General features: G+C 46.6%; 1 protein-coding gene across 2 annotated transcripts in view; it reads left to right on the top strand.

Annotated features, from left to right (window-relative positions):
- Window positions 1-24,432, top strand: part of slc9a7 (solute carrier family 9 member 7) — a 191,383-nt gene that overhangs the window by 106,397 nt on the left and 60,554 nt on the right. For both annotated transcript variants that reach the window (XM_085999575.1, XM_085999576.1), the window contains exons 7-12: window positions 258-399; window positions 3,255-3,360; window positions 10,915-11,003; window positions 14,102-14,215; window positions 15,848-15,959; window positions 16,750-16,903. In XM_085999575.1, coding sequence (XP_085855701.1) covers window positions 258-399; window positions 3,255-3,360; window positions 10,915-11,003; window positions 14,102-14,215; window positions 15,848-15,959; window positions 16,750-16,903 — 717 coding nt within the window. The remainder of the gene's footprint in view (window positions 1-257; window positions 400-3,254; window positions 3,361-10,914; window positions 11,004-14,101; window positions 14,216-15,847; window positions 15,960-16,749; window positions 16,904-24,432) is intronic.

Genomic DNA, 24,432 nt, shown 5'->3' with positions numbered 1-24,432 from the left:
AATAGCCACTTGCGTGAATTACTGGCAGAGTGCCGGTACCCGTGGTAACGGTGAATTACTGGCAGAGTGTCGTTACCAATGGTAGAATAACTCGGGAGTCTGTGTTGAATACTAAGTACTGTTCTTGGTATGAGGAAAGTGAAGCAAGTATAACTGTGTGTGTGTGCGTGTGTTTGACTTGTGTCTGGTACTGGTGGCATAGAATGGGAACCTTTATGTTTATAAAAAATATAATTTTTTGTTCTGTTTTTAAAAAGGTCAATTGTTGCTTACCAGCCGGCAGGTGAGAACAGCCATACCTTCGATGCAGCTGCTTTTTTCAAGTGTGTGGGAGTCTTCCTTGGAATATTCAGTGGTTCTTTTGCCATGGGGGCAGTAACGGGAGTGCTGACTGCTCTGATATCCTTTTAATATGATTGGAGAAATCCAGGTAGGATGTGGTACTTGACGTAAGAAAACTACTAAGCACCTGGTCTGAGTTTACAACAAGGCTTTAATCAACTGTTTCACAACCATGAGTTCTAGTTACATCACTAGTTCCTGGTTACAAAAACATCCTGAGCAAGCTGGGCCCACGCCCGAGTATTTATACTTTCCTTGGACGGCGCCACCAGCTGGTGGCCCAGTGTTATCTCATGAGTCATTTCTACATGAATGGTAAGATTCATGACAGCACTCGCAAGCAATTTGATCATGGAGTGAAGAAGGAAATTGCATTTATCTAGCGCCTTTCGTGCCCTCCGAATGTCCCAAAGCGCTTTACAGCCAATGACGTCTGCTGCAACGTAAAGAAAAATTCAGCCAATTTGCACACAGCAAGGTCCCACAAACAGCAAAAAGATAGATAACCAGATGATCGTTTTTTGGTGGTGTCCGAGAGATCACTGCTGACCAGGACACCAGGAGGAACACCCCCTGAGCATCTTCGAAGAGTGCCCTGGGATCTTTTACAGCCACCTGAGCGGGCAGACAGGTTTAACATCTCGTCTGAAAGAGGGCGCCTCCGGCAGTGCAGCACCCCCTCGGTTATGCACTGTCATGTCAGCCTAGATAATGGGCTCATTGTGTCTGGCGGGGGGGGCTTGAACCCACAACCTTTTTTTTTTACTCCCGAAGCGAGAGTGCTACCGACTGAGCTGAGGCTGACCTTTAAAACCCGTTTCACTGGCAGAATATTCTCAGTAAAAGCCTGCCACATTGACACGCAGCCAACAAACTGAGAACCTGTTGAGGTATCCGTGCGTTACATTCTGGATGGGTGCAGAGCCAATGACTGGGAACCTGTTGAACTGTCAGTACCAGCCTGGCTGGCATTTCACGACAAGCAAGCACACAGCAGTCGAGACATACGAGTCCCAGTTGGCACGATATTACAGATTTATTTCTTGCATTGATGAAGCCCAGCTCCACTGAGACCTGTTTATAGAAACGGATCGTCTGGAAGATTACTGGCTTGCAGTTTTATTAATATACCTGCGGGAGTGAAGATGTGAATAGAATCGCAATGGAGAGGCAGTGATTGGGTCACCATCTTCCTGTGCACCAGCGGTTGAGATGATACTGTGAAAAATCCAGTTCTTGGCGCTGGTGACGAGTTCAAATCCCACCAAGGCAAGGTATGAAATTGAATTCAGTAAATCTGGTCATTTGTGGGCTCGTAAAAACCCAACTGGTTCACTAATGCCACCCACCGTCCCCACCCAGTCTGTGCCACACTAGGTGGTTCACTACACTAGCTTCAAGAAGGCGGCCCACCACGGCCACTTTCTCAGGACAACGAAGGATGGGAAATGAAAGAAAGACTTGCATTTATATATCGCGACCTCAGGACAAGCCAAAGCGCTTTACAGCCAATGTAGTGTAGTCACTGTTGTAATGTAGGAAACGTGGCAGCCAATTTGCGCACAGCAAGCTCCCACAAACCGCAACCTGGTAATGACCAGATAATCTTTTTTTAGTGATGTTAATTGAGGGATAAATATTGGCCAGGACACCGGGGAGAACTCCCCTGCTCCTCTTCGAAATAGCGCCATAGGATCTTTGACGTCCACCTGAGGGAGCGGACGGGGCCTCGGTTTAACGTCTCATCTGAAAGACGGCACCTCCGACAGTGCAGCACTCCCTCAGCACTGCACTGGAGTGTCGGCCGAGATTTTTGTGCTCAAGTCTCTGGAGTGGGACTTGAACCCACAACTTTCTGACTCAGAGGTGAGGGCGCTACCTACTGAGCCACGGCTGGCAATAAATGTATTTATTTGGGTACCAGCGCTACCTACTTTCCAAGAACAAATATTATTAGGATCACGCCGTTTGACTGGAGTATAACGTCCCACATGTGCCCACCCTGAGGAAGGTGAACTTCAGCAATGGTTCCTGATGGGAAATGGACGTGCAGAGGTTGTGAAAGGACACTCACGGGCCCAGCTGTGGTGTCTCCTTCACCTCCCATGGTTAAATAACCTGTCGGCACCCACCCTCTCTGCTTACAGCGGAAGAATAGCCACTGATGGGCTGTTGGTGCCCGCAGAACTATAGCCCCGCGTGGGTCAGTGTCCGCGGGCGCAAGGGAAAGGAAGACGATGAGGGTTGGGGGAAGCCAAGTGACCGTGTGCACAGTTGTGCCCTATCTCTTCACAGTTGCAAATTCACAAGCTTATAAATACATAGAATTTAATTCCACCAGTCCACAGTGCATTACGTCTTGCACACACAACATGCTAGATGTGCCTCAGACACATGTCACACTTGAAAGTGTCACTCATTCAAACTATGTCATGCGTGCATCAGATTGGTTCAAATGTATTCATAAAGCAACAAGCAATCACAATGAAACCAACTGTTATTTTTAAATAAGAGAAGAGAAAGCAAGCCAATTATTTCTTCATTTCTGCTCACCTTGATAAGTTGGACTCTTTCCCTGCCCCCCCCCCCCGCCCCCCCCCCAAGAGAATTTACAACATGGAGAGAGAGGTTTCCCGGAGCAACACCAATTAGCCTCTAGTTGACTGCGGGACATGGCATTTTTGGAGCTATTCTCCGACGGGGAGTATTTACGTAGCAGCTAAACGTATCTGCTGTGCTAGCTGGATCCCAAATGACTGGCGAGCAACGCCGCCAGAGATTGGCGAGTCCCCAATCGACAATGGGACCGGTCCTTTCTCCAGAAAGGCTGCTTTCGCCTTTGTTCGTTTAATGGGATTCTGTCAGGTTTGAGCTCTGGTCTTCAGCTGTTGCCCTTAACTGTTGTTTTCCACGTCACCAAGTTCACCAAGCTGCACTGCTTCCCTCTCCTGGAGACGGCACTGTTTTTCCTGATGTCGTGGAGCACGTTCCTCCTGGCGGAAGCCTGTGGCTTCACCGGTAAGTTGTAGTCTAGGTATAAAGAGTCGGGACAGATTGATGTCATTTGTTTGCAAGGATGTTACAAGCCTGACCCATTACTGTGGGGGGTCAATATTTTGATTCAGAAACAGAATGAGTGTAAGTCTACCAAATGATGTCAGATATACGATGGAATCCCAGTCGATGGTTGATTGCATGGGGAGGGGATTCACCATTCGGTAAATGCACTGTGTGATTTGATATTGAGACATATAGACCAAGAGGTCCTGAAGTTCAGTTCTGATTCCATCCAGAGCAACAACTAGGGCAGTACAATCGACATCAGTGTCCCTGGGCTAGGAAGGAGGGTGGAGAACATAAGAAAAGAAATAGGAGCAGGAATAGGCCACTTGGCCCCTCGAGCCTGCTCCGCCATTCAATAACATCACAGCTGATCTTGGGCTCAAAGCCACTTCCCTGCCCGCTCCCCATAACCCTTCACTCCCTTATCTTGCAAAAATCTGTCTATCTCCACCGTAAATGTATTTAATGACCCAGCCTCCACAGCTCTCTGGGGCAGAGAATTCCACAGATTTACGACCCTCTGAGAGAAAAAGTTCCTCCTCATCTCAGTTCTAAAAGGGCGACCCTTTATTCTGAGACTGTGCCCCCGAGTTCTAGATTTCCCCACGAGGGGAAACATCCTCTCTGCATCTACCTTGTCGAGCACCCCTCAGTATCTTATTGAAACATATAAGATCACCTCTCATTCTTCTAAATTCCAATGAGTATAGGCCCAGCCTGCTCAACCTTTCCTCATAAGTCAACCCCCTCATCTCTGGAATTAACCGAGTGAATCGTCTCTGAACTGCCTCCAATGCAAGTATATCCTTCCTTAAATAAGGAGACCAAAACTGTACACAGTACTCAAGGTGTGGTCTCGCCAATACCCTGTACAGTTGTAGCAGGACTTCCCTGCTTTTATACTCCAACCCCCTTGAAATAAAGGCCAACATTCCATTTGTATATGAATATTTTTAAATATGTATATTTTTTAAATCAGCCACAGCTCCCGCTCTTGATTCCAATGATAGCATGCATGTGGATCTTTGGTGAAACACACGGCTGGATTGAACTTCGATGCCCTGCACAGTCAGATAACCAATGTTCACAGTCTCGGCGCACACGAGCAAAATGACCAATTGGGCTAGGCACGGGGAAGGTGGCAGGTACCGATCGAACAGTACCTCAGCTTGAGTGAAAGGGGGCAAATCGAGGGTGGGGAGGGGGGGACCCACTGTTTCTCACTATGTGAGACGTTGGGGGGAAAATTGAATCTTTATATGGCGTACACTGATGCCGTAGACCGACGGCTGGGTTAGATAAATCTGAAAGAAGGACTTGGAGTTTTCCGGCTTAAACAGATCTATGGTTACTGCAGAGCTGTATTTCTGTCTGAGATTTGCCCAGATGTGAGTTTTTTCACTCGCAGTGCACTTCTGTACACACACTCAATGCTTACAGAACACCTAAAATGTATGGAAATGTTTTAAGCCCAGTATCACTTGTTCTCTGACGGATCAGATCACGAGGGAAGATTTTCTTTTTAACCTATTTGCAGCAAAATTGTACAAAGAACATGTTTAAAATTTCAATGGGGAATCTTTTTCTCTCTCTCCTCCCCACCCCACCCCGTTGCACGTACAGTTTGGAGCTGGGTTAACCCAGACAAGGACAGCGCCAGAGGGCTCTGGAGGCTCAGTCATTGAGTATATGCAAGACAGAGATCGATAGATTTTTGGATATTAAGGGAATCGAGCGATTTGGGGATAGTGCAGGAAAGTGAAGATGAGGTAGAAGATCAGCCATGATCTTATTGAATGGCGGAGCAGGCTCGAAGGGCCGAATGGCCTACTCCTGCTCCTATTTCTTATGTTCTTAAGGGCAAGAGTGTCCCCATCGGTACCTCATTCAACATTAAAACCTTTGACCCGGACACTCTGCTCACTTTGGTCATCTATTTGTGGTCTGTTCAATTTCTCTGAACATCGACTGCCGATGGCAACTGACTTGGAGGCGTTGTGCCTGGCGGTGTAAGGGAGCTGAATTAACGTGCAGGGCCGTGAAGGTGAGATCAGTAGAGCGCCCCCAGGTTAGTCATTGCAACTACTGATGTTACTTCAGCTCCCTCAGGCTGTCGGGGTCCAGTACATCCTCCAAGCCCGTTCCACAAATCACCCCATTCAAACAGAATTGTAGCTCTTCAAGTGATGTTGTCACTCCTTTGCTACGATTTGATCTTCGAAGAGCCACTGAGAGTACGAAACCACCATTAAAAATGAAGACTTATGTTGAGTATTTTAAACCAACTCTCGACGCAAGGTTTTAGATCGATAGTCAAGTTGTCTTTATTACACCGGTGGGGTAACAGTCTGCTCTGTCTTAGCCAGACCTTTCCAAATTGTTACAGAAAACACTACATTTTTATAGATTACAATACACGTGGCCACCTCATGTTAAATTCATTCCTGCCACCTGATTGGATCTTGGCCCACATGCACCTTCACGGATTGGTTACGAATTTTAATATAAACATGTATAAGCTGCCTCCTCAATCAATCACTCAAACTGCTGAATGCTAATTAAAAGATACCTTGGAATGTAACCCAGGTAATAAAGTTCTTACGGGCAGTTGAAATGCTGGACATGCTGCTTCCATTTAATTGTTTTATATCTCTCCAAAGGTCAGCTATCTTTGATCGCATCTTTATGGATGTGGTCTTTCATGGTAGTCCCTGTCTTCCTTATACTATTCAGTGAAACTGCCAGCGATGTCGGTTTAACTCTTTCCCCACTGCACTTGCAACAGATCTATTCCCATCTTGCTCGAGGCAGGAGGTGACTGTGTAACCACTATTGAATGCTCATCAAGATGCAATGTTTTGAGGCTGGGTGTAGCATTGCCATAGCATGCTGATCTCTGGGACCTAGCCCAGACTGATGGAGCGAAGGGCACCCTTCTTTGGCTGCATGAGCCCAACGTGAACCGTCTTCCTAGTTGACACAGATTCACAACACAAAACCACCCACAACATGAAGACAGGTTGCATAGACAAGGCTTGTATTCCCTCGAGTATAGAAGATTAAGGGATGATCTACTTGAGGTGTTTAAGATGATTAAATTATTTGATGGGGTAAAAGACAGACTTGCATTTATATAGCGCCTTTCATGACCACCGGACGTCTCAAAGCACTTTACAGCCAATGATGTACTTTTGAAGTGTAGTCACTGTTGTAATGTAGGAAACGCAGCAGCCAATTTGTGCACAGCAAGCTCCCACAAACAGCAATGTGATAATGACCAGATCATCTGTTTTAGTGATGTTGATTAAGGGATAAATATTGGTCAGGACACTGGGGAAATTTCCGCTGCTCTTCTTCAAAATAATGCCGTGGGATCTTTTACGTCCACCTGAGAGGGCAGACAGGACCTCGGTTTAATGTCTCATCTGAAAGACGGCACCGCCGACAGCGCAGCACTCCCTCAGTAGATTTATGTTTTCAAGTCTCTGGAGTGAGCCACTGGCTGACACCTAGATAGGTCGGGTAGAGAGAGAGAAACTTATTTCCTCTGGTGGGGGGAGTCCAGAACAAGGGGGCATGACCTTGAAATTAGAGCTAGGTCATTCGTGTTGATGTCAGGAAGCACTTCTTCACACAAAGGGTAGTGGAAATCTGGAACACTCACCCTCAAAAAGCTGTTGAGGCTGGAGGGTCAGTTGAAAATTTCAAAACTGAGATTGTTTGACAGATTTTTGTTAGTTCAGGGCATTAAGAGGTTACGAAACCAAGGCGAGTAGATGGAGTTAAGATACAGATCAGCCATGAATGATGGAAGAGGCTGGAGAGACTAAATGGCCTCCTCCTGTTCCTATAACTTGGCACTAAATTGGCTATCCATCTCATTCAGAGCCGCCATAAGGATGACTTGTAGAAAATGTCACACTGGTGCAACAGAGATTGCTATTCAGTAGGTTACGGTTAAAACATAACATTGGGGCTAAGAAGAGGGAGCTTCACTCTGCAAACTTCCCATACCTAACCTGCGAATTCAGGCACTAAATACCATTTCTGAGGACCAACAGCCATCACCTTGATGAACACACGACTTCATACACTGTTGTGGAGTATTTTAAACCAACACTCGACACAAGGGTTTAGATCGATAATCAAGTTGTCTTTGTTTCCCCACCGGTGTAATAGTCTGCTCTGTCTTAGCCAGACTTCTCCAAATTGTTACAGCAAACACTACATTTTTATACATTACAATACACATGTCCAGCTCATGCAAAATTCATTCCTGCCGCCTGATTGGACCTTGGCCCGCATGCATCTTCACTGATTGGTTGCCTATGCCGCGTTACATTAAAGTACCGCCTTTATTATCGGAAATGTGTATGTCCGATATCACCGCAAGCAGTTGTTGCACCTCTGACCTTTGTTTATGCCAGATGGGGTCTCATCAACATTGTACTTCTGACTCATTGTCCTGCTTTCCTGCCTCTCTAGGCCTCTTTACTTCCAACCCCTTGTTTTACTTTCCTGCCGGAACAGAACTTACATCCTCTAGGCCTCTTATGGTTCCACGTCCGACTATTTGCAATTGTCTCTAAGTGACACAGCTTGCAGTTGTTAATCAATCTAACACTACTGCTTAGGTTATCTCAACTGCCAGTTCAGCAATTTAGAAAAAGCTTACTACTGCAAAGGCCTATTAGACTATTGTCTTTATTACACCATTCAGTGAAACTGCCAGCGATGTCAGTTTAACTCTTTCCCCACTGCATACACTTCAACACAAAAGCAGTAAAGAACATTGCTATACCCAGAGCGGGAAAGAGTCCTCACCTTAACTATGGTGGTTGTGACAGTGTTGCAAACTGTACCAACTTTAACAAGTAATAACTCAATAAACTTGAAACCTGTGGTATGTACGGGAGCCGGTAGAGGAGGCAGGGAGGGAGGGTCTGTATGTTTGTGTCCCTAAACTTGCACTGGGTGAATTTGTTTCTTGGATTCGCTAGCATCTACTGCTTTGTATCTGGTTGGAGTTTACATGCAGACAGACGCACAAAAAGCACTGTTTCAAGCACAGACTGCCCCCTTGTAACAACAACTTGTATTTATATAGCACCTTTAACGTAGCAAAACGACCCAAGGCGCTTAACAGCGTTATCAAACAAAATTTAACACCAAGCCACGTATTAGGGCAGATGACCAAAAGCTTGGTCAAATAAGTAGGTTTTGAGGAGTGTCTTAAAGGAGGAAAGAGAAGTGGAGAGGTTTAGGGAGGGAATTCCAGAGCTTAGGGCCTTGGCAGCTGAAGGCACGGCTGCCAATGGTGGAGCGATTAAAATCGGGGATGCTCAAGAGGGCAGAATCGGAAGAGCGCAGATATCTCGGGGGTGGGGCAGCTGGAGCTGGAGGAGATTAGCGATAGGGAGGGGTGAGGCTATGAAGGGATTTGAAAACCAGGATGAGAATTTTAAAATCAAGGCGTTCCTTAACCGGGAGCCAGTGTAGGTCAGCGAGCACAAGGGTAAGAAGGCAACAGTGGAGTAATCCATGGCACATAACTCGATCGAGGTGGTGCTGTGATCTCGCAAGTGGGGGAAATTGTCGACTTTTCTTTTCAAGAGAAAACAAGGTTTTCGTTGTTTGACCATGATTGCAAGGAAAGGTGATTTGATGGATTGTGTGAAATACTATAAGGGTTGCTTCGCTCTCTCTAATCCTGAATGAATCTGTTTAATAACTAGGAAAGAGATCGGCCAGCCACTAAAATGAGAAGCCGGTGATTTATTACTCTCGTCAATTGCTGTGTCTGGCTCCAGAGGCAGCTCATCTGTAACCTGCTGACTGTTCTCTTTTCTGGAGATAACAAATCCGCTATTTCCATTATCCGCAGCAACACAGGGCGGAATTTGTGATTTTTGAGCTTAATTCAGGCTTGTGATTGATGCCCGTTCAAGCGCAACAATAAATTCACTGTCCAGTTGGCGGGGAAAGGCGATGTGCCATGAGGATGGACCTCTCGTGGGGCGGGGCGGTCGGAGGCGGGGCAGTCATGTGACGATAACTCCAGGAACACATCCAATCAGAGTTGGCAACCCAAATTACCTCCTACCTCCTTCCCCCTCCCCCCACACACACACACGCAGCAGTGCGAACAGAGTGTCTGGAACTAGGGGCCATAGTCTCAGGCTAAGGGGTCAGCCGTTTAAGACTGAGATGAGGAGGAATTTCTTCACTCAGAGGGTTGTGAATCTTTGGAATTCTCTACCCCAGAGGGCTGTGGATGCTGGATCGTTCAGTATATTCAAGACAGAGAGCAATAGATTTTTGTACTCTAGGGGAATCAAGGGATATGGGGATCAGGTGGGAAAGTGAAGTTGAGGTGGAAGATCGGCCGTGGTCTTATTGAATGGTGGAGCCGGCTCAAGGGGCCGTATGGCCGACTCCTGCTCCTAATTCTTATGTTCACAAAAGAAGCAATTGGTCACCTGCGCGGGATTCCGCAGGTCTGAAGCCGCGGTCTACTTCCCGTGAGGTCTTGTCAGTGGAGGTGAATATCACCCCGGCCCTGAGGCTTAACAGTGTGCTGACTTGTCCTGCTGGATTGGCCGGGAGTCTCCCGGTACTGAGCATCGACCTCCCTGCACTGCTGCGAGCAGCCAGGGAGAGAGGTGCTTCGAATTGATGGAACGCACCTGCACCCCTCAGTAGTCTGGAGCTGAAGGTCTCGCCCCCACCCCACCATCGTACCTGCTCCCCCACCGCCCCGTCTGTCTGTCTCTGTCTCCGCCGTTCCCAGCAACTAGAAGCTCTGAACAGGCGAGAAAAGTTAATTTCAATAAAACTTAGAGGGAGGGATGATTTTTTTTTTCAAATCACTGAGTCCCAACACCTCACCATCTTCTCAGACCCTTGACCGGTGAGTAACTCACTTTACCTGGATTAAAACACTGGGTGACGTAGTGTCTTAATTTTAAAATGCATTACTTTAGTTACTGGAATGTGTATTCTGCTCCCTTTCACAAGCAAGTGTCTCCGATTTATGTATTTAATGCAAAACAAAATTACTTTTTAGGAAAATTCTGTTCTCAAAATATTTTTTTAACATTCCTGCTATTGTTTGAGTGAAGAGGGTTCTTTTACATCCACTGGAGTGAGTGGGCAGACAGAGCCTCGGTTTAACTGAAAGACGGCACCTCTGACCGTGCAGCTCTCCCTCAGTACTGCACTGTACATGAGTTGCCATAAGCCGTTTTTCACATCTTGGTGCAAACCTCTCTTATAGATCCGCCTGTCTTGGATTAGATGGATAGGTGATACAGAGAGAGACCTGAAGAGTAAGTGTAAAGGACTGGTGGAAAGTGGGGGGGAATGAGAGTTGTATTGATTTATTGAGAACAACTGTCTTGTACCGACATCTCCCACCTGTTCACCTCCTGTATGCAACGGTTTTTATTTTGTCGGCTGAGATTTCTAAAATGAAAGGTGGTTTAACCAGCCTTGCTATTTTCCGTGCAGGTGTGGTTGCAGTTCTCTTCTGTGGAATCACGCAGGCTCATTACACCTACAACAACCTGTCAGCCGAGTCAAGAGACCGAACAAAGCAGGTATGGAAGCCCAGTGCTGTCTTTACTCCATTTGATTGTGCGTGTAACGTTAGTTTGCTGTTGGAACAGTTAGATCCTGTTTTGATCCTCCAGTCTGTACTGAGTTTGATGGTCACAACAGGATGGCAGTGGGGATAAATGGCCTGAATGCCCCTAAATTAGGCAAGGCCAGAATTCCAACCCATAATTTTTTTTAAAATTCTTTCATAGGATGTGGGCATCGCTGGCAAGGCCGGCATTTATTGCCCATCCCTAATTGCCCTTGAGAAGGTGGCGGTGAGCTGCCGCCTTAAATACAACTGAGTGGCTCGCTGGGCCATTTCAGAGGGCAGTTAAGAGTTAACCACATTGCAGTGAGTCTGGAGTCACATATAGGCCAGACCGGGTAAGGACGGCAGATTCCCTTCCCGAAAGGACATCAGTGAACCAGATGGGTTTTTATGACAATCCGGTAGTTTCATGGTCACCATTACTGATCTAGTTTTTTATTCCAGATTTATTTAATTAGCTGAATTTAAATTCCCCACAGCTGCCGTGGTGGGATTTGAACTCATGTCTCTGGATCATTAGTCCAGGCCTCTGGATTACTAGTCCAGTAACATAACCACTATGCTGCTACCGTACCCCATAATTGCTACCATGTGACAACAACTTGTATTTATATAGCGCCTTTAATGTAATACAACGTCCCAAGGCGCTTCACAGGAGCGATTATCAAACAAAATTTGACACCGAGCCACATAAAGAGGCATTAGAACAGGTGCTTGGTTGAGAGGTAGGTTTTAAAGAGCGTCTTAAAGGAGGAGAGAGGTTTCGTGAGGGAATTCCAGAGCTTAGGCAGCTGAAGGCACGGCCGCCAATTGTGGAGCGATGAAAATTGGGGATGCACAAGAGGCCAGAATTAGAGGAGCGCAGAGATCCCTGTGGGAAGTGTGTGCAGGTGGATGTTGAGTGATGATCGGATGAAGATTGGGTGTCCTGTCTCTGCAGTCGGACAGCCTATCGACTCTGGAAAGTTACTGGAGGGCAGATGCCTTCCGTGGAACTGTATCCTCGTGAAGAAATCTACAACATCTCGAGAGAGAGAGAGGGAGAGAGAGAGAGAGAGAGAGAGGAAGGGAGGGGGGAAAGTTGGAGAGAAATTGAGAGCGGTGATTGGGGGTGTGAATTTACAAACAAATAGATGTACTTCAGGGGTGTTTGTTGTTGCTTCTCGGATACAAGAAATAAATCATTTTTTCTCTGCCGGCCATCCCACAACAAATGTCCAGTCCAATCTGCTGACTATACACCCGAGTTTACTGCTCGGGCATTGTTGGGTTTAACGTCTCAACTGAAAGACGGCACCTCTGACAATGCAGCGCTCCCTCAGTACTGCACTGTACCCGAGAGTTGCCTCAACCCATTTTTCACACCTTAGTACTTGTTGCAGCAAGGTGCAAACCTCTTACAGATCCACCTGTCTTGGATTAGATGGATAGGTGGCACAGAGAGAGAGACCTGAAGAGTAAGTGTAAAGGACAGATGGGTAGGGGGAATGAGCGTTGTATTGACTGAACACTCTACCTTTTGGTTGTTAACGAGCGATTCTGATCATCAAAAAATAACTTCACAATACGACTGAAGGCCCTGCGGAGGTTTCACAGAACACTTCGGGCCAGTGGAGAGGATTTCCATGCATTTTGAAAGATACCCTACGTGCAGCCAGCAGAAGGGATCCACACAAGACCTTTTTGAGTCACATTTCTGAAGGGATGCCTCCTCCTTACAATTTCTATTAAACTTTTATATCTATTTAAAATGTGGCTGTGGAGCTGCACCCCAGCGTGAGCAAAGGAGGGGTTGGGGAAGGGGGAGAGATTGCACCCTTGCTCCCGGTAGGAACCTTGTCGGGGGCTCGCGCCCTCTTCAGTGACTCCTCGCCCGTAAGTGTGTGTGTGTGTGTTTATTTTAAATTAAAATACATTACATTTTAAATTAAATACAATTAAAAGTGCAAAGTGATACATTTTGGTAGGAAGAACGAGGAGCGGCAATATAAACTATAGTGTTCAATCCTAAAGGGGGTGCAGGAACAGAGACATGGGGGTATATGTGCACAAATCATTGAAGGTGGCAGGGCAGGTTGAGAAAGCGGTTAAAAAAGCTTACGGGAATCCTGGGCTTCATAAATCGAGGCATAGAGTACAAAAGCAAGGAAGTCATGATGAACCTTTTATAAAACACTGGTTCGGCCTCACCTGGAGTATTGTGTCCAATTCTGGGCACCGCACTTTAGGAAGGATGTGAAGGTCTTGGGAGAGGTTGCAGAAAAGATTTACGAGAATGGTTCCAGGGATGAGGGACTTCAGTTATGTGGATAAACTAGAGAAGCTGGGGTTGTTCTCCTTGGAGCAGAGAAGGTTGAGAGGAGATTCGATAGAGGTGTTCAAAATCATGAGGGGTCTAGACAGAGTAGATAGAGAGAAACTGTTCCCATTGACGGAAGGGTCGAGAACCAGAGGACACAGATTTAAGCTGATTGGCAGAAGAACCAAAGACGACATGAGGAAAAACTTCTTTACGCAGCGAGTGGTTAGGATCTGGAATGCACTGCCTGAAAGGGTGGTGAAGGCAGATTCAATCGTGGCTCTCAAAAGGGAATTGGAGAAGTACCTGAAGGACAAAAATTTGCAGGGCTACAGGGAAGGGGTGGGGGAGTGGGACTAGCTGAAATGCTCTTGCAGAGAGCCGGCACGGGCTCGACGGGCCAAATGGTCTTCTTTTGTGCTGTAACAATTCTATGATTCTAAAAAGTACATCATGTATTCATTCGATGTTCTTCCTACCCCTCTGGATGTGCATAATTCTCCCCGGGGGTGGGCGAGGTACAACACCTGGTCCCACATCTGTGCCGGTGCTACACTGCCCTCAGCCTGTGGAGGCTTATTTTCCCACAGGTTTGGGCAATGCGCATCTGGGTTTTTTTTTTCTTTTGTCTTTTACTTTGGGATTTCGAGATGAACATCTGAGGCCTTTTGCAGGGCTGTGTATTTTTAAATTCACGAACTGAAACACGTTGCCATGGACATTAATGCGATGATCATCTTCTTTTGCAGCTGTTCGAAGTTCTGAATTTCTTGGCCGAAAACTTCATATTTTCCTACATGGGTTTGGCGCTATTCACGTTTCAGAATCACATCTTCAACCCCATCTTCATTCTGGGGGCTTTCGTATCCTTCACACTGAATTCCTGCAATTTTTGTAAAGGAGGATCATAGATATTATAGTACAATTTGCTCCCCTTTAGTTAAGCAAAAATCACTGAATTTCAATTTTTTTTTAAAGTGAAGAAAGTCTTGCATTTATATAGCACCTTTCACAACCTCAGGATGTCCCAAAGTGCTTTACAGCCAATGAAGTACTTTTTGAAGTGGAGTCACGGTTGTAATGAGGGAAACGCGGCAACCAATATGCGCACAGCAAGCTCCCACAAACAGCAATGCGATAATGACCAGATAATCTGTTTTTGTTATGTTGGTTGAGGGATAAATATTGGCCCCAGGACACCAGGGATAACTCCCCCTGCTCTTCGAAATAGTGCCGTGGGATCTTTTACGTCCACCTGGGAAGGCAGGCGGGACCTCAGTTTAACGTCTCATCCGAAAGACGGCACCTCTGACAGTGCAGCACTCCCTCAGTACTGCACTAGGGTGGTCAGCCTAGATATTTTGTGCTCAAGTCTCTGGAGTGGGACTTGAACCCACGACCTTTTGACTCGGAGGCGAGGGCGCGACCCAGTGAGCCACAGCTGACACTTTTTTTAAATAAGGTATTTTACTTTCAATCTCTTTTTGGGTGAAATTTCTTTTTAACAAAGTGCAGAAGTTTTTCTCTTGTAATTAACAATTGGAGCAATGTTTGCTTTTTGAAACGCACAGTTTCAGAGAATGTAACTTCATTTTCAGGTCTTCAATTTAAAAAAAAAAAAAAAATTCAGAGATTCTCCCTTTTTTCCCCCATGAGCAATTTCCCTCTCTCGGTCTTCTAGCACTGTGGCACCAGACCCAGGTAAGGTGAAGAGTCAGCGCCCAGGTCGATAACTAACTTGCTGCCCCGGAGCTCTGCTCACGGACCATGGGGAACCCGCTGTCTATGTGGCGACTCGGGCACGTGTTGGTACCCTGTTTTCTCCTTCTCTCGGCCCCACTGGGACGTGCACCTCCTGGGCTAGACTTTCGACTTGTTCATTGTCACTGGAAGACAAATCCAGCTCCCACAATGCATGGACAACAGTCAAGCAACATACTCCCAGTCATATTCTCTCTTTCTCTTTATCATTGTCTCCCTCTCTTTTCCTGCCTTTTTTTATTTGCTGAATAAATGTCATATAGTCGAGAGAAGAAAAATTCAGGGGGCAAAAGTATTCAGAGACAATTGATAGAGCTCTTTAAAATTATGATTCAGTTTGATAGGCTAGATGTAGAGAAGGTGTTTCCACTTGGACTAGGGGCCATAAATATAAGATAGCCACTAATTAATCCAATAAGGAATTCAGGAGAAACCTCTTTACCCAGAACATGGTTAGAATGTGGAACTCGCTACCACAGGGAGTAGTTGAGGCGATTAGCATTTAAGAGGAAGCTAGGTAAGTGCACGAGGGAGAAAGGAATCGAAGGATATGTTGATAGGGTGAGATGAAGTAGGGTGGGAGGAGGCTCGTGTGAAGCACAAACCAGTTGGGCCGAATGGCCTGTTTCTGTGCTGTAAAAAATAATTCTCGATGATTTCATGGGGGGCCTTGCTGCACTATGATTTCTGCCATCGCGAGCGGTGCAAGTTCCTTAACAGCTGTTGTTGACCAGATCGCTGTCTTGCTGGGGAGAGCTGCCAATATTTACCCACTGTCTTTCTTCCTGAACTTGGGCAGAAAGCACAAGATCGGCTGGAACTTCCAGCACATGATGATGATTGCAGGTACAGATCCGGTAATCCGAGCCACGTCTGCCTACAAAACAGCAGTGGCTACACTGCATAATAATTCATTCGTTAAAAAGTGCTTTAAGACATTCTTAAAGACAGATGAGGGGTATGTAACTGCAAGCTATTTCTTTTTATTCTTCACAATTACAGGATTGTAAAATTGCCCAAAACACACTGGCCATGTTAATGAAAGAAGATCGAAAGACTTGCATTTATATAGCGCCTTTCACGACCTCAGGACATCCCAAAGTGCTTTACAGCCGATGAAGTACTCTTGAAGTGTAGTCACTGTAGTAATGTGGGAAACGTGGCAGCCAATTTATGCACAGCAAGATCCCACACACAGCAATGTGATAATGACCACATAATCTGTTTTAGTGATGTTGGTTGAGGGATAAATATTGGCCAGGACACCGGGGATAACTCCCCTGCTCTTCTTCAAAATAGTGTCATGGGATCATATACGTCCACCTGAGAGAGCAGACGGGGGTTTCGGTTTAACGGCACCTCCGACAGTGCGGCGCTCCCTCAGCACTGCACTGGGAGTGTCGGCTTGGATTATGTGCTCAAGTCCCTGGAGTGGGACTTGGAACCCACGACCCTCTGGCGCCGAGGCGAGTGTGCTGCTCACTGAGCCGCGGTTGCCGACGGAGCAGCTTGTCGATGTGCAATTCACCCTCCGCTCACAGAAGTTGACAATTGGCCTGACGGCGACGCACTATTTTGGCGGGACATGACGACCAACGTTGAATAACTCGACCCATGACCCTGGTTCTCCCTGCAGGTTTGAGAGGAGCCATGGCCTTCGCCCTCGCCATCCGAGACACCGCCACCTACGCCAGGCAGATGATGTTCACCACCACCCTGCTGATTGTCTTTTTCACGGTCTGGGTCTTTGGTGGCGGCACCACGCCAACGTTGTCATGGTTACGGATCAGGTCAGTGTATAACGCCATTCTCTCTGGCGACCTTGGCTAGTTTTGGTTTTTAAAAAAGTTTCTCTTTTTTTTGTGCTGCACTGCACTTTATGACGCGAGCATTTTGTGGTTTGCGGCTGGAGGAGAACTTGGAGTGAGAGGGGGAGGATCCGGTTGCCGTGGTCCACATAGGAACCAACGACATGGGTAGAAGTAGGAATGAGGTTCTGCTGAGGGAGTTTGAGGAGCTAGGGTCCAAATTTTAAAAGCAGAACCTCTGGATGCCTAGGATGGCAGGAATGACGTATGAGGAGAGATTGGGTCGATTAGGCTTATATTCGCTGGAGTTTAGAAGAATGAGAGGGGGTCTCATCGAAATGTATAAAATTCTAACAGGACTAGATGCAGGAAGGATGTTCCTGATGGTCGGGGGAGTCCAGAACCAGGGGTCACAGTCTAAGGATAAGGGGTAAGCCATTTAGGACAGAGATGAGGAGGAATTTCTTCACCCAGAGAGTGGTGAACCTGTGGAATTCTCTACCACAGAAGGCAGTTGAGGCCAATTCATTAAATATATTCAAGAAGGAGTTAGATATATTTCTTAAGTCTAAAGGGATCAAGGGGTATGGGGAGAAGGCAGGGACAGGGTACTGAGTTTGGATGATCAGCCATGATCTTATTGAATGGCGGAGCAGGCTCGAGGGGCTGAATGGCCGCCTCCTGCTCCTATTTCTTCTGTTATGTTCACGCAAGAGAGTGGCTCACCTGGTTAGACTTCCATAAGAAATAGGAGCAGGAGTAGGCCATACGGCCCCTCGAGCCTGCTCCGCCATTCAATAAGATCACGGCTGATCTTTTGCCTCACCTCCACCTTCCTGCGCTATCCCCATATTCCTTGATTCTCTTAGTATGCAAAAATCTATCGCTCTCAGTCTTGAATATACTCAACGACTGAGCCTCCACAGTCCTCTGGGGTAGAGAATTCCAAAGATTCACCGCCCTCTGAGTGAAGAAATTTCTCCTCATCTCAGTCCTAAATGGTCGACCCCTTATTCTGAGCCTGTCCGTGCCGCTAAAGTTGTTTGCTCTCCCGTTTTCCTTCTATATGGGGCAAACACCATGTCATCACTTCCTGTGGGTGAGTGGTTAAGATTCGAAGCTTAGAATGACACAGCACAGAAGGAGGCCAGTCAGCCCATCCTGTCTGTGCCGGCTCTTTGAAGGTGCTATCCAATTAGTCCCACTCCCCTGCTCTTGCCCCTTAGCTCTGCAACTTTTTCCTTTTTAAGTAGAGGTCCAACTCCCTTTTGAAAGTTACTATTGAATCTCCTCCCAGGCAGTGCATTCCAGATCATCATAACAGCTCGCTGCATAGAGAAGAAAGAAGCTTGTCCCACGGTGAATCGCGGGTACGGAAGGCTTCTGCCGCTCTGTGGTATAACGGGTTACTCCACCAGCCCGCTGTGCCATTCGGCGGCCCCGTGCATGATTTGTGCAAGATCTTTCCTCCTCCCTTCAAGTCGGACTGCAGCAGCAGGGGAGCTTGCTCCTCGTTTCCTGTCTCACCAGACATTCTTGAGTGCAGTTCCCTGATTGAACAGCAGGTGGTGGTACGAGCTAAAACCATTCTGTCAGTTTTCCTGACTTGGGCTGTTCCAAATCAGCACGGACTGCAATGGGCCGAATATTCCGATCCCTACGGGCTGTGTACCCGCCCGTAGGGACATTGGAAATGCCGGTTTCAGGCATGCACAGTGCATGCGCTGAAAACCGGCATTTCCGCTCTGTCAAGAATGCTCTTGACAGACTGGACGCCTGCCCTGGAGAAGGGCCTCTGCGAGTGGAGAGTTCTGCTTTCTGCAGAACCTCCGTCCGCAGAAAACCCTTAGAAATCTTAAGCCTGGTAAAAGCATAAGATTTGAAAAAAAGTTTAAAATTTTTTTTCACTCATTTATCATTATTTTTAGCCCCGTAACAAACTTTAATTATTTTTTTCAAAAAATTAAATTTTTGTTTAAAATATTTAATTTATATTATAATTTCAACTAATTTAAAAAATGTGGTTTTTCAAAACATTTTATTTAATGTTTTGCAGTGTTTTTGGGGTGATCTCCATTCATACACTTGACAGATAGACCTGTCAAATATATGAAGGGAGATTTCCTTCTCCTATTGGCTCCCCGTGGCCCACGTGATCCCAAGGACACTTGCGAACCACATGCGCCTCTGGGATACGTGGGCCCTGCGCATTTTGAGTTGGAGAGGCCCAGGAGCGGAAGTGTCTGGACCTCAGGAGCCCTCGGGTAAGTCCGTCGGTTTTTCCCCAGATCGGTGGCTTCCGCATGCGGGAAGCCTCCGATCGGAAAATACGGCCCAATGTCTTTTTTGCCTTCTATAGATTTAAGGATAATTTAATTTGACACGAGTCGTTGTGGGAAAGGTTCCTGTTTATAAGCTGCAAATTGCAAATTCAGCTTTCATGTAGCTCTTAATCCCAGTCTGGGTACAAGTGGCAAATTTGTCATTGTTTCCTGTTTTTAACTTCCTTGGAAAAATGGACTGTAAACTGGTTTATTGAAATGTGACCTCCGTTGCTCTGATTTTGATCTCGTCACTTCCTTTAATCTGCCCTTCGACCTGCAAACTGCACTCCATTTTGGGTGTCTCCTTTATCACTTCATGGTTTAACTCCTCTTCAGTCCCTTTCATAGAAACATAGAAAAATAGGAGCAGGAGTAGGCCATTCGGCCCTTCGAGCCTGCTCCGCCATTCAGTATGATCATGGCTGATCCTCTATCTCAATACCATATTCCCGCTCTCTCCCCATACCCCTTGACGCTTTTTGTGTCTAGAAATCTATCTATCTCCTTCTTAAATATTTTCAGTGACTTGGCCTCCACAGCCTTCTGTGGTAGAGAATTCCAGAGGTTCACCACCCTCCTGAGTGAAGACATTTCTCCTCATCTCAGTCCTAAATGTCCTACCCCGTATCCTGAGACTGTGACCCCTCGTTCTAGAGCCCCCAGCCAAGGGAAACATCCTCCCTACAATCCAGTCTGTCTAATCCTGTCAGAATATTATACATTTCATAGAAACATAGAAGATAGGAGCAGGAGTAGGCCATTCGGCCCCTCGAGCCTGCTCCGCCATTCAATGAGATCATGGCTGATCATCCAAATTCAGTACCCTGTTCCTGCCTTCTCTCCATATCCCTTGATCCCTTTAGCCTTAAGAAATATATCCAACTCCTTCTTGAATATATTTAATGAATTGGCCTCTACTGCCTTCTTTGGCAGAGAATTCCACAGGTTCACCACTCTCTGGGTGAAGAAATTCCTCCTCATCTCTGTCCTAAATGGCTTACCCCTTATCCTTAGACTGTGACCCCTGGTTCTGGACTCCCCGACCATCGGGAACATCCTTCCAGCATCTAGTCTGTCTAGTCCTGTTAGAATTTTATAAGTTTCGATGAGATCCCCTCTCATTCTTCTAAACTCCAGTGAGTACAAGCCCAATCGACCCAATCTCTCCTCATACGTCATTCCTGCCATCCCAGGTATCATCTCAGATAAGGCGACCAAAACTGCACACAATATTCAAGATGTGGCCTCACCAAGGCCCTGTACAACTGCAGCAAGACATCCTTGTTCCTGTACTCAAACCCTCTCGCTACGAAGGCCACATACCATTTGCCGCCTTAACCGCCTGCTGCACCTGCATGCTTACCTTCAGCGACTGGTGCACAAGGACGCCCAGGTCTCGTTGCACTTCCCCTTCTCCCAATCTATTGCCATTTATATAATAATCTGCCTTCCTGTTTTTGACACCAAAGTGGATAACCTTGCATTTATCCACGTTATATTGCATCTGTCATGCTTCTGCCCAATCACCCAACCTGCCCAGATCATACTGGAGTTTCTCGGCATCCTCCTCACAGCACACACGCCCACCCAGCTTTGTGTCGTCTGCAAACTTGGAGAAACTTGGAGATATTACATCTAGTTCCCGCGTCCAGATCATTAATATATATTGTGAATAGCTGGGATCCCCAGATTTCAATGAGATCCCCTCTCATTCTTCTAAACTCTAGATACATAGAGGCTTTATAAATAGAGGTATCGAGTACAAAAACAAGGAAGTGATGAACCTTTTATAAAACACTGGTGTGACCTCAACTGGAGTATTGTGTCCAATTCTGGGCACCGCACTTTAGGAAGGATGTGAAGGCCTTAGAGAGGGTGCAGAAAAGATTTACGAGAATGGTTCCAGGGATGAGGGACTTCAGTTATGTTGATAGACTAGAGAAGCTGGGGTTGTTCTCCTTGGAGCAGAGAAGGTTGAGAGGAGAGGTGCTCAAAATCATGAGGGGTCTAGACAGAGTAGAGAGAGAGAGAGAAACTGTTCCCACTGGCGGAAGGGCCGAGGACCAGAGGACACAAATTTAAGGTGATTGGCAGAAGAACCAAAGGCGACATGAGGGGAAAACCTTTTTACGCAGCGAATGGTCAGGATCTGGAATGCGCTGCCTGAAAGGGTGGTGGAGGCAGACTCAATCGTGGCTTTCAAAAGGGAATTGGATAAGTACCTGAAGGAAAAGAAATTTGCAGGGCTACGGGGAAAGGGCAGGGGAGTGGGACTAGCTGAAGTGCTCTTGCAGAGCCGGCATGTGCTCGACGGGCCGAATGGCCTCCTTCTGTACTGTAACCATTCAACAATTCAGCGATTGGTGGCGGTGTTGCCCTTGGCTTCTCGATTAATGAAGAGTTTGGTAACTAACTGAACCTTGAGTAACGGAGTGCAACTGGGGCAACTTTCAGCTGCTGCCTGCACACCCAATCTGCCCAACAATGGGCGTAGCTTTTGCATCGCGCGTGCACTGATCGGGGTGTAAGTTTACCAGGAAAATCAAGAGTATGATGAGGGATGGTCGAGGACATGGCAATATCCTATTGGTGGAGTAGTCATTCCTCTACCGAAGATGGGATTAACACCCTATTTATATTGTTAAGTCCTTTGGAAGTGGTTCCGCAAACAACTCGGTTACCTGTGTTCTGAATTCGCCCCATTTGTATTGAATAACAACCACCACCTGCATTTATATAGTGCCTTTAACAGCCCGAGGCGCTTCGCAGGAACGATTATGAAACAAAATTTGACACCGAGCCACATATAAGGAGATATTCGGACAGGTGACCAAAAGCTTGATTTTTCAGGAGCGTCTTAAAGGAGGAAAGCGGGGCGGAGAGGTTTAGGGTGGGAATCCCTGAGCTTGGGGCCTCGGCAGCTGAGGGCATGACATGCATTTGTGCAAGATTTGCATATGCATAGTTGCGACAAAGTTGCAAGCCCCAGTGGGATAACAACAACAACTTGTATTTATATAGCACCCTTTAACGTAGTAAAACATCCCAAGGCCCTTCGCAGGAGCGTTAACAAGAAAAAATTGACACCGAGCCACAAAAGGAGACCTTTGGACAGGCTTGGTCAAAGAGGTAGGTTTTAAGGAGAGAGAGATAGAGAGGTTTAGGGAGGGAATTCCAGAGCTTGGGGCTTTGGCAGTTGAGGGCGCGGCTGCCAGTGGTGGAGCGATTAAGACATAGATAGAATAAAATGGTGACCCTGATGGCAAGCAATGGTAATGATAGACGTTTGCATAAGAACATAAGAAATAGGAGCAGGCATAGGCCATACGACCCCTTGGGTCTGCTCCATCATTCAATAAGATCCTGGCTGATCTTCTACCTCAACTCCACTTTCCCGTTCGATCCCCATATCCCTGATTCCCCTAGAGTCCAAAAATCTATCTATCTCAGCCTTGAATATACTCAACGACTGAGCCTCCACAGCCCTCTGGGGTAGAGAATTCCAAAGATTCACCACCCTCTGAGTGAAGAAATTCCTCCTCATCTCAGTCCTAAATGGCCGGCCCCTTATCCTGCGACTGTGACCCCTGGTTCTAGACTCCCCAGCCAGGGGAAACAGCCTCTCGGCATCTACCCTGTCAAACCCGCTAAGAATTTTATACCTTTCAATGAGATCACCTCCTTCTTCTAGACTCCAGAGAATATCGGCCCATTCTACTGAATTTCTCCACATAGGACAGCCCTCTCATCCCAGGAATCAATCTAGTGAACCATTAGATAGGCTTTGCCTCTCGCTGCGCCCTTGGGAGTTCGGGTATAAAATAATCTCGCTGCTCGTGAGTTCCATTCAAAGAATCTCGCAGCACAGAAGGAGGCCATTCGGCCCTTCATGCCTGTGCCGGCTCTGTCCAATTAGTCCCGCTCCCTTGCTCTTTACCCATAGCCCTGCAATTTTTTTTTCTTTTCAAGTATTTATCCAATTCCCTATTTGAAAATTACTATTGAATCTGTTTCCACCGGCCTTTCAGGTCATAACAACTTACTGCGTTTAATTTTTTTAAAATTCTCCCTTAAACCCCCGGATCTTTTGCCAATTATATTAAACCTGTGTGCTCTGGTTACCGACCCTTCTGCCAATCCTATCACCGCCATCCCTTATCTTGACGAGCAAAATCAGTGATTCTCGGAAGGCAGCGAACTAAACCATGAGGAATACATTGAAAACCTGGATGGTAAAGGTTTCTTTTGAGTTGGGGGGTGGGGGAGGGGGTGGTGGAAGTGTCCCATTTCACAACGAGCCAGCTTGGTTCCCCCGCCTGAATTGCCCCAGTGTCTTCCGCCCCCAGTGAATTTAGAAGTCTTTGGGGTATCGGCGCAATAATCTTGCGTTCGGCTAATGTTTCTTCTTGTGCTTGTCTTCACCCATTGTTAACGGTTTGTGGAGTTTTTACGGTCGGCTTCTCGCGGCGATTCAAGCTGCTGATCCCTGTAAAGTGAAACCATTTCATTCCTGCAACAGGACTCGGTCTCAGTGACTGCTGGTGTGTCTCCAAAAGGTTTCCCTGGGGGGAAAGAAGTGAGCATCACTCTATACGTATTCCACTTCTTACATTTATAAAAGTCGCTTAAGAATTAATTTTTAATGCGCTAAGCCTCTTTTTGCGTACGGGTTAGATAATCCCTAGTAGCTTTGATATTTGTGCGTGTGTTAGCATTTAAAAAATATATATATTTTGCGGTGGTGAATAGACTGAGCGGGTTCTTGCCCATTTTTGTTAAATGAACAGAAGTATGGGATACTGGTGGAATTTGCATGTTCCCCAGTCACAGCATGCAGGTACAGCAAGTAATCAAAAAGGCAAATGGAATGTTGGTCTTTATTGCAAGGGGGTTGGAGTATAAAAGCAGGGAAGTCCTGCTACAACTGTACAGGGTATTGGTGAGACCACACCTTGAGTACGGCGTACAGTTTTGGTTTCCTTATTTAAGGAAGGATATACAGGAAACTTTTTTTATCCGGCGCCGATGGGACCGGCGTGGTGTCAGTTTATCAGAAAGCCCGGATTACAGAGAGGTGTAGTTAAAGGTACGAGAGCCCCGTACACGGCCACAGATCCAGGCGTCCCTGTTGCATAGCAACAGGTGCAGGAACCCCGGCCCCAGACCAAGCATCCCTGTTGCATAGCA

Source organism: Somniosus microcephalus, chromosome 10 (assembly GCF_052327205.1).
Source record: "Somniosus microcephalus isolate GS21.2 chromosome 10, FLI_Smic_1.0, whole genome shotgun sequence".
Classification (NCBI taxonomy): Eukaryota; Metazoa; Chordata; class Chondrichthyes; order Squaliformes; family Somniosidae; genus Somniosus; species Somniosus microcephalus.
Note: the sequence above shows the minus strand (reverse complement) of the source record. Positions and strands in the feature narration are given on the sequence as shown.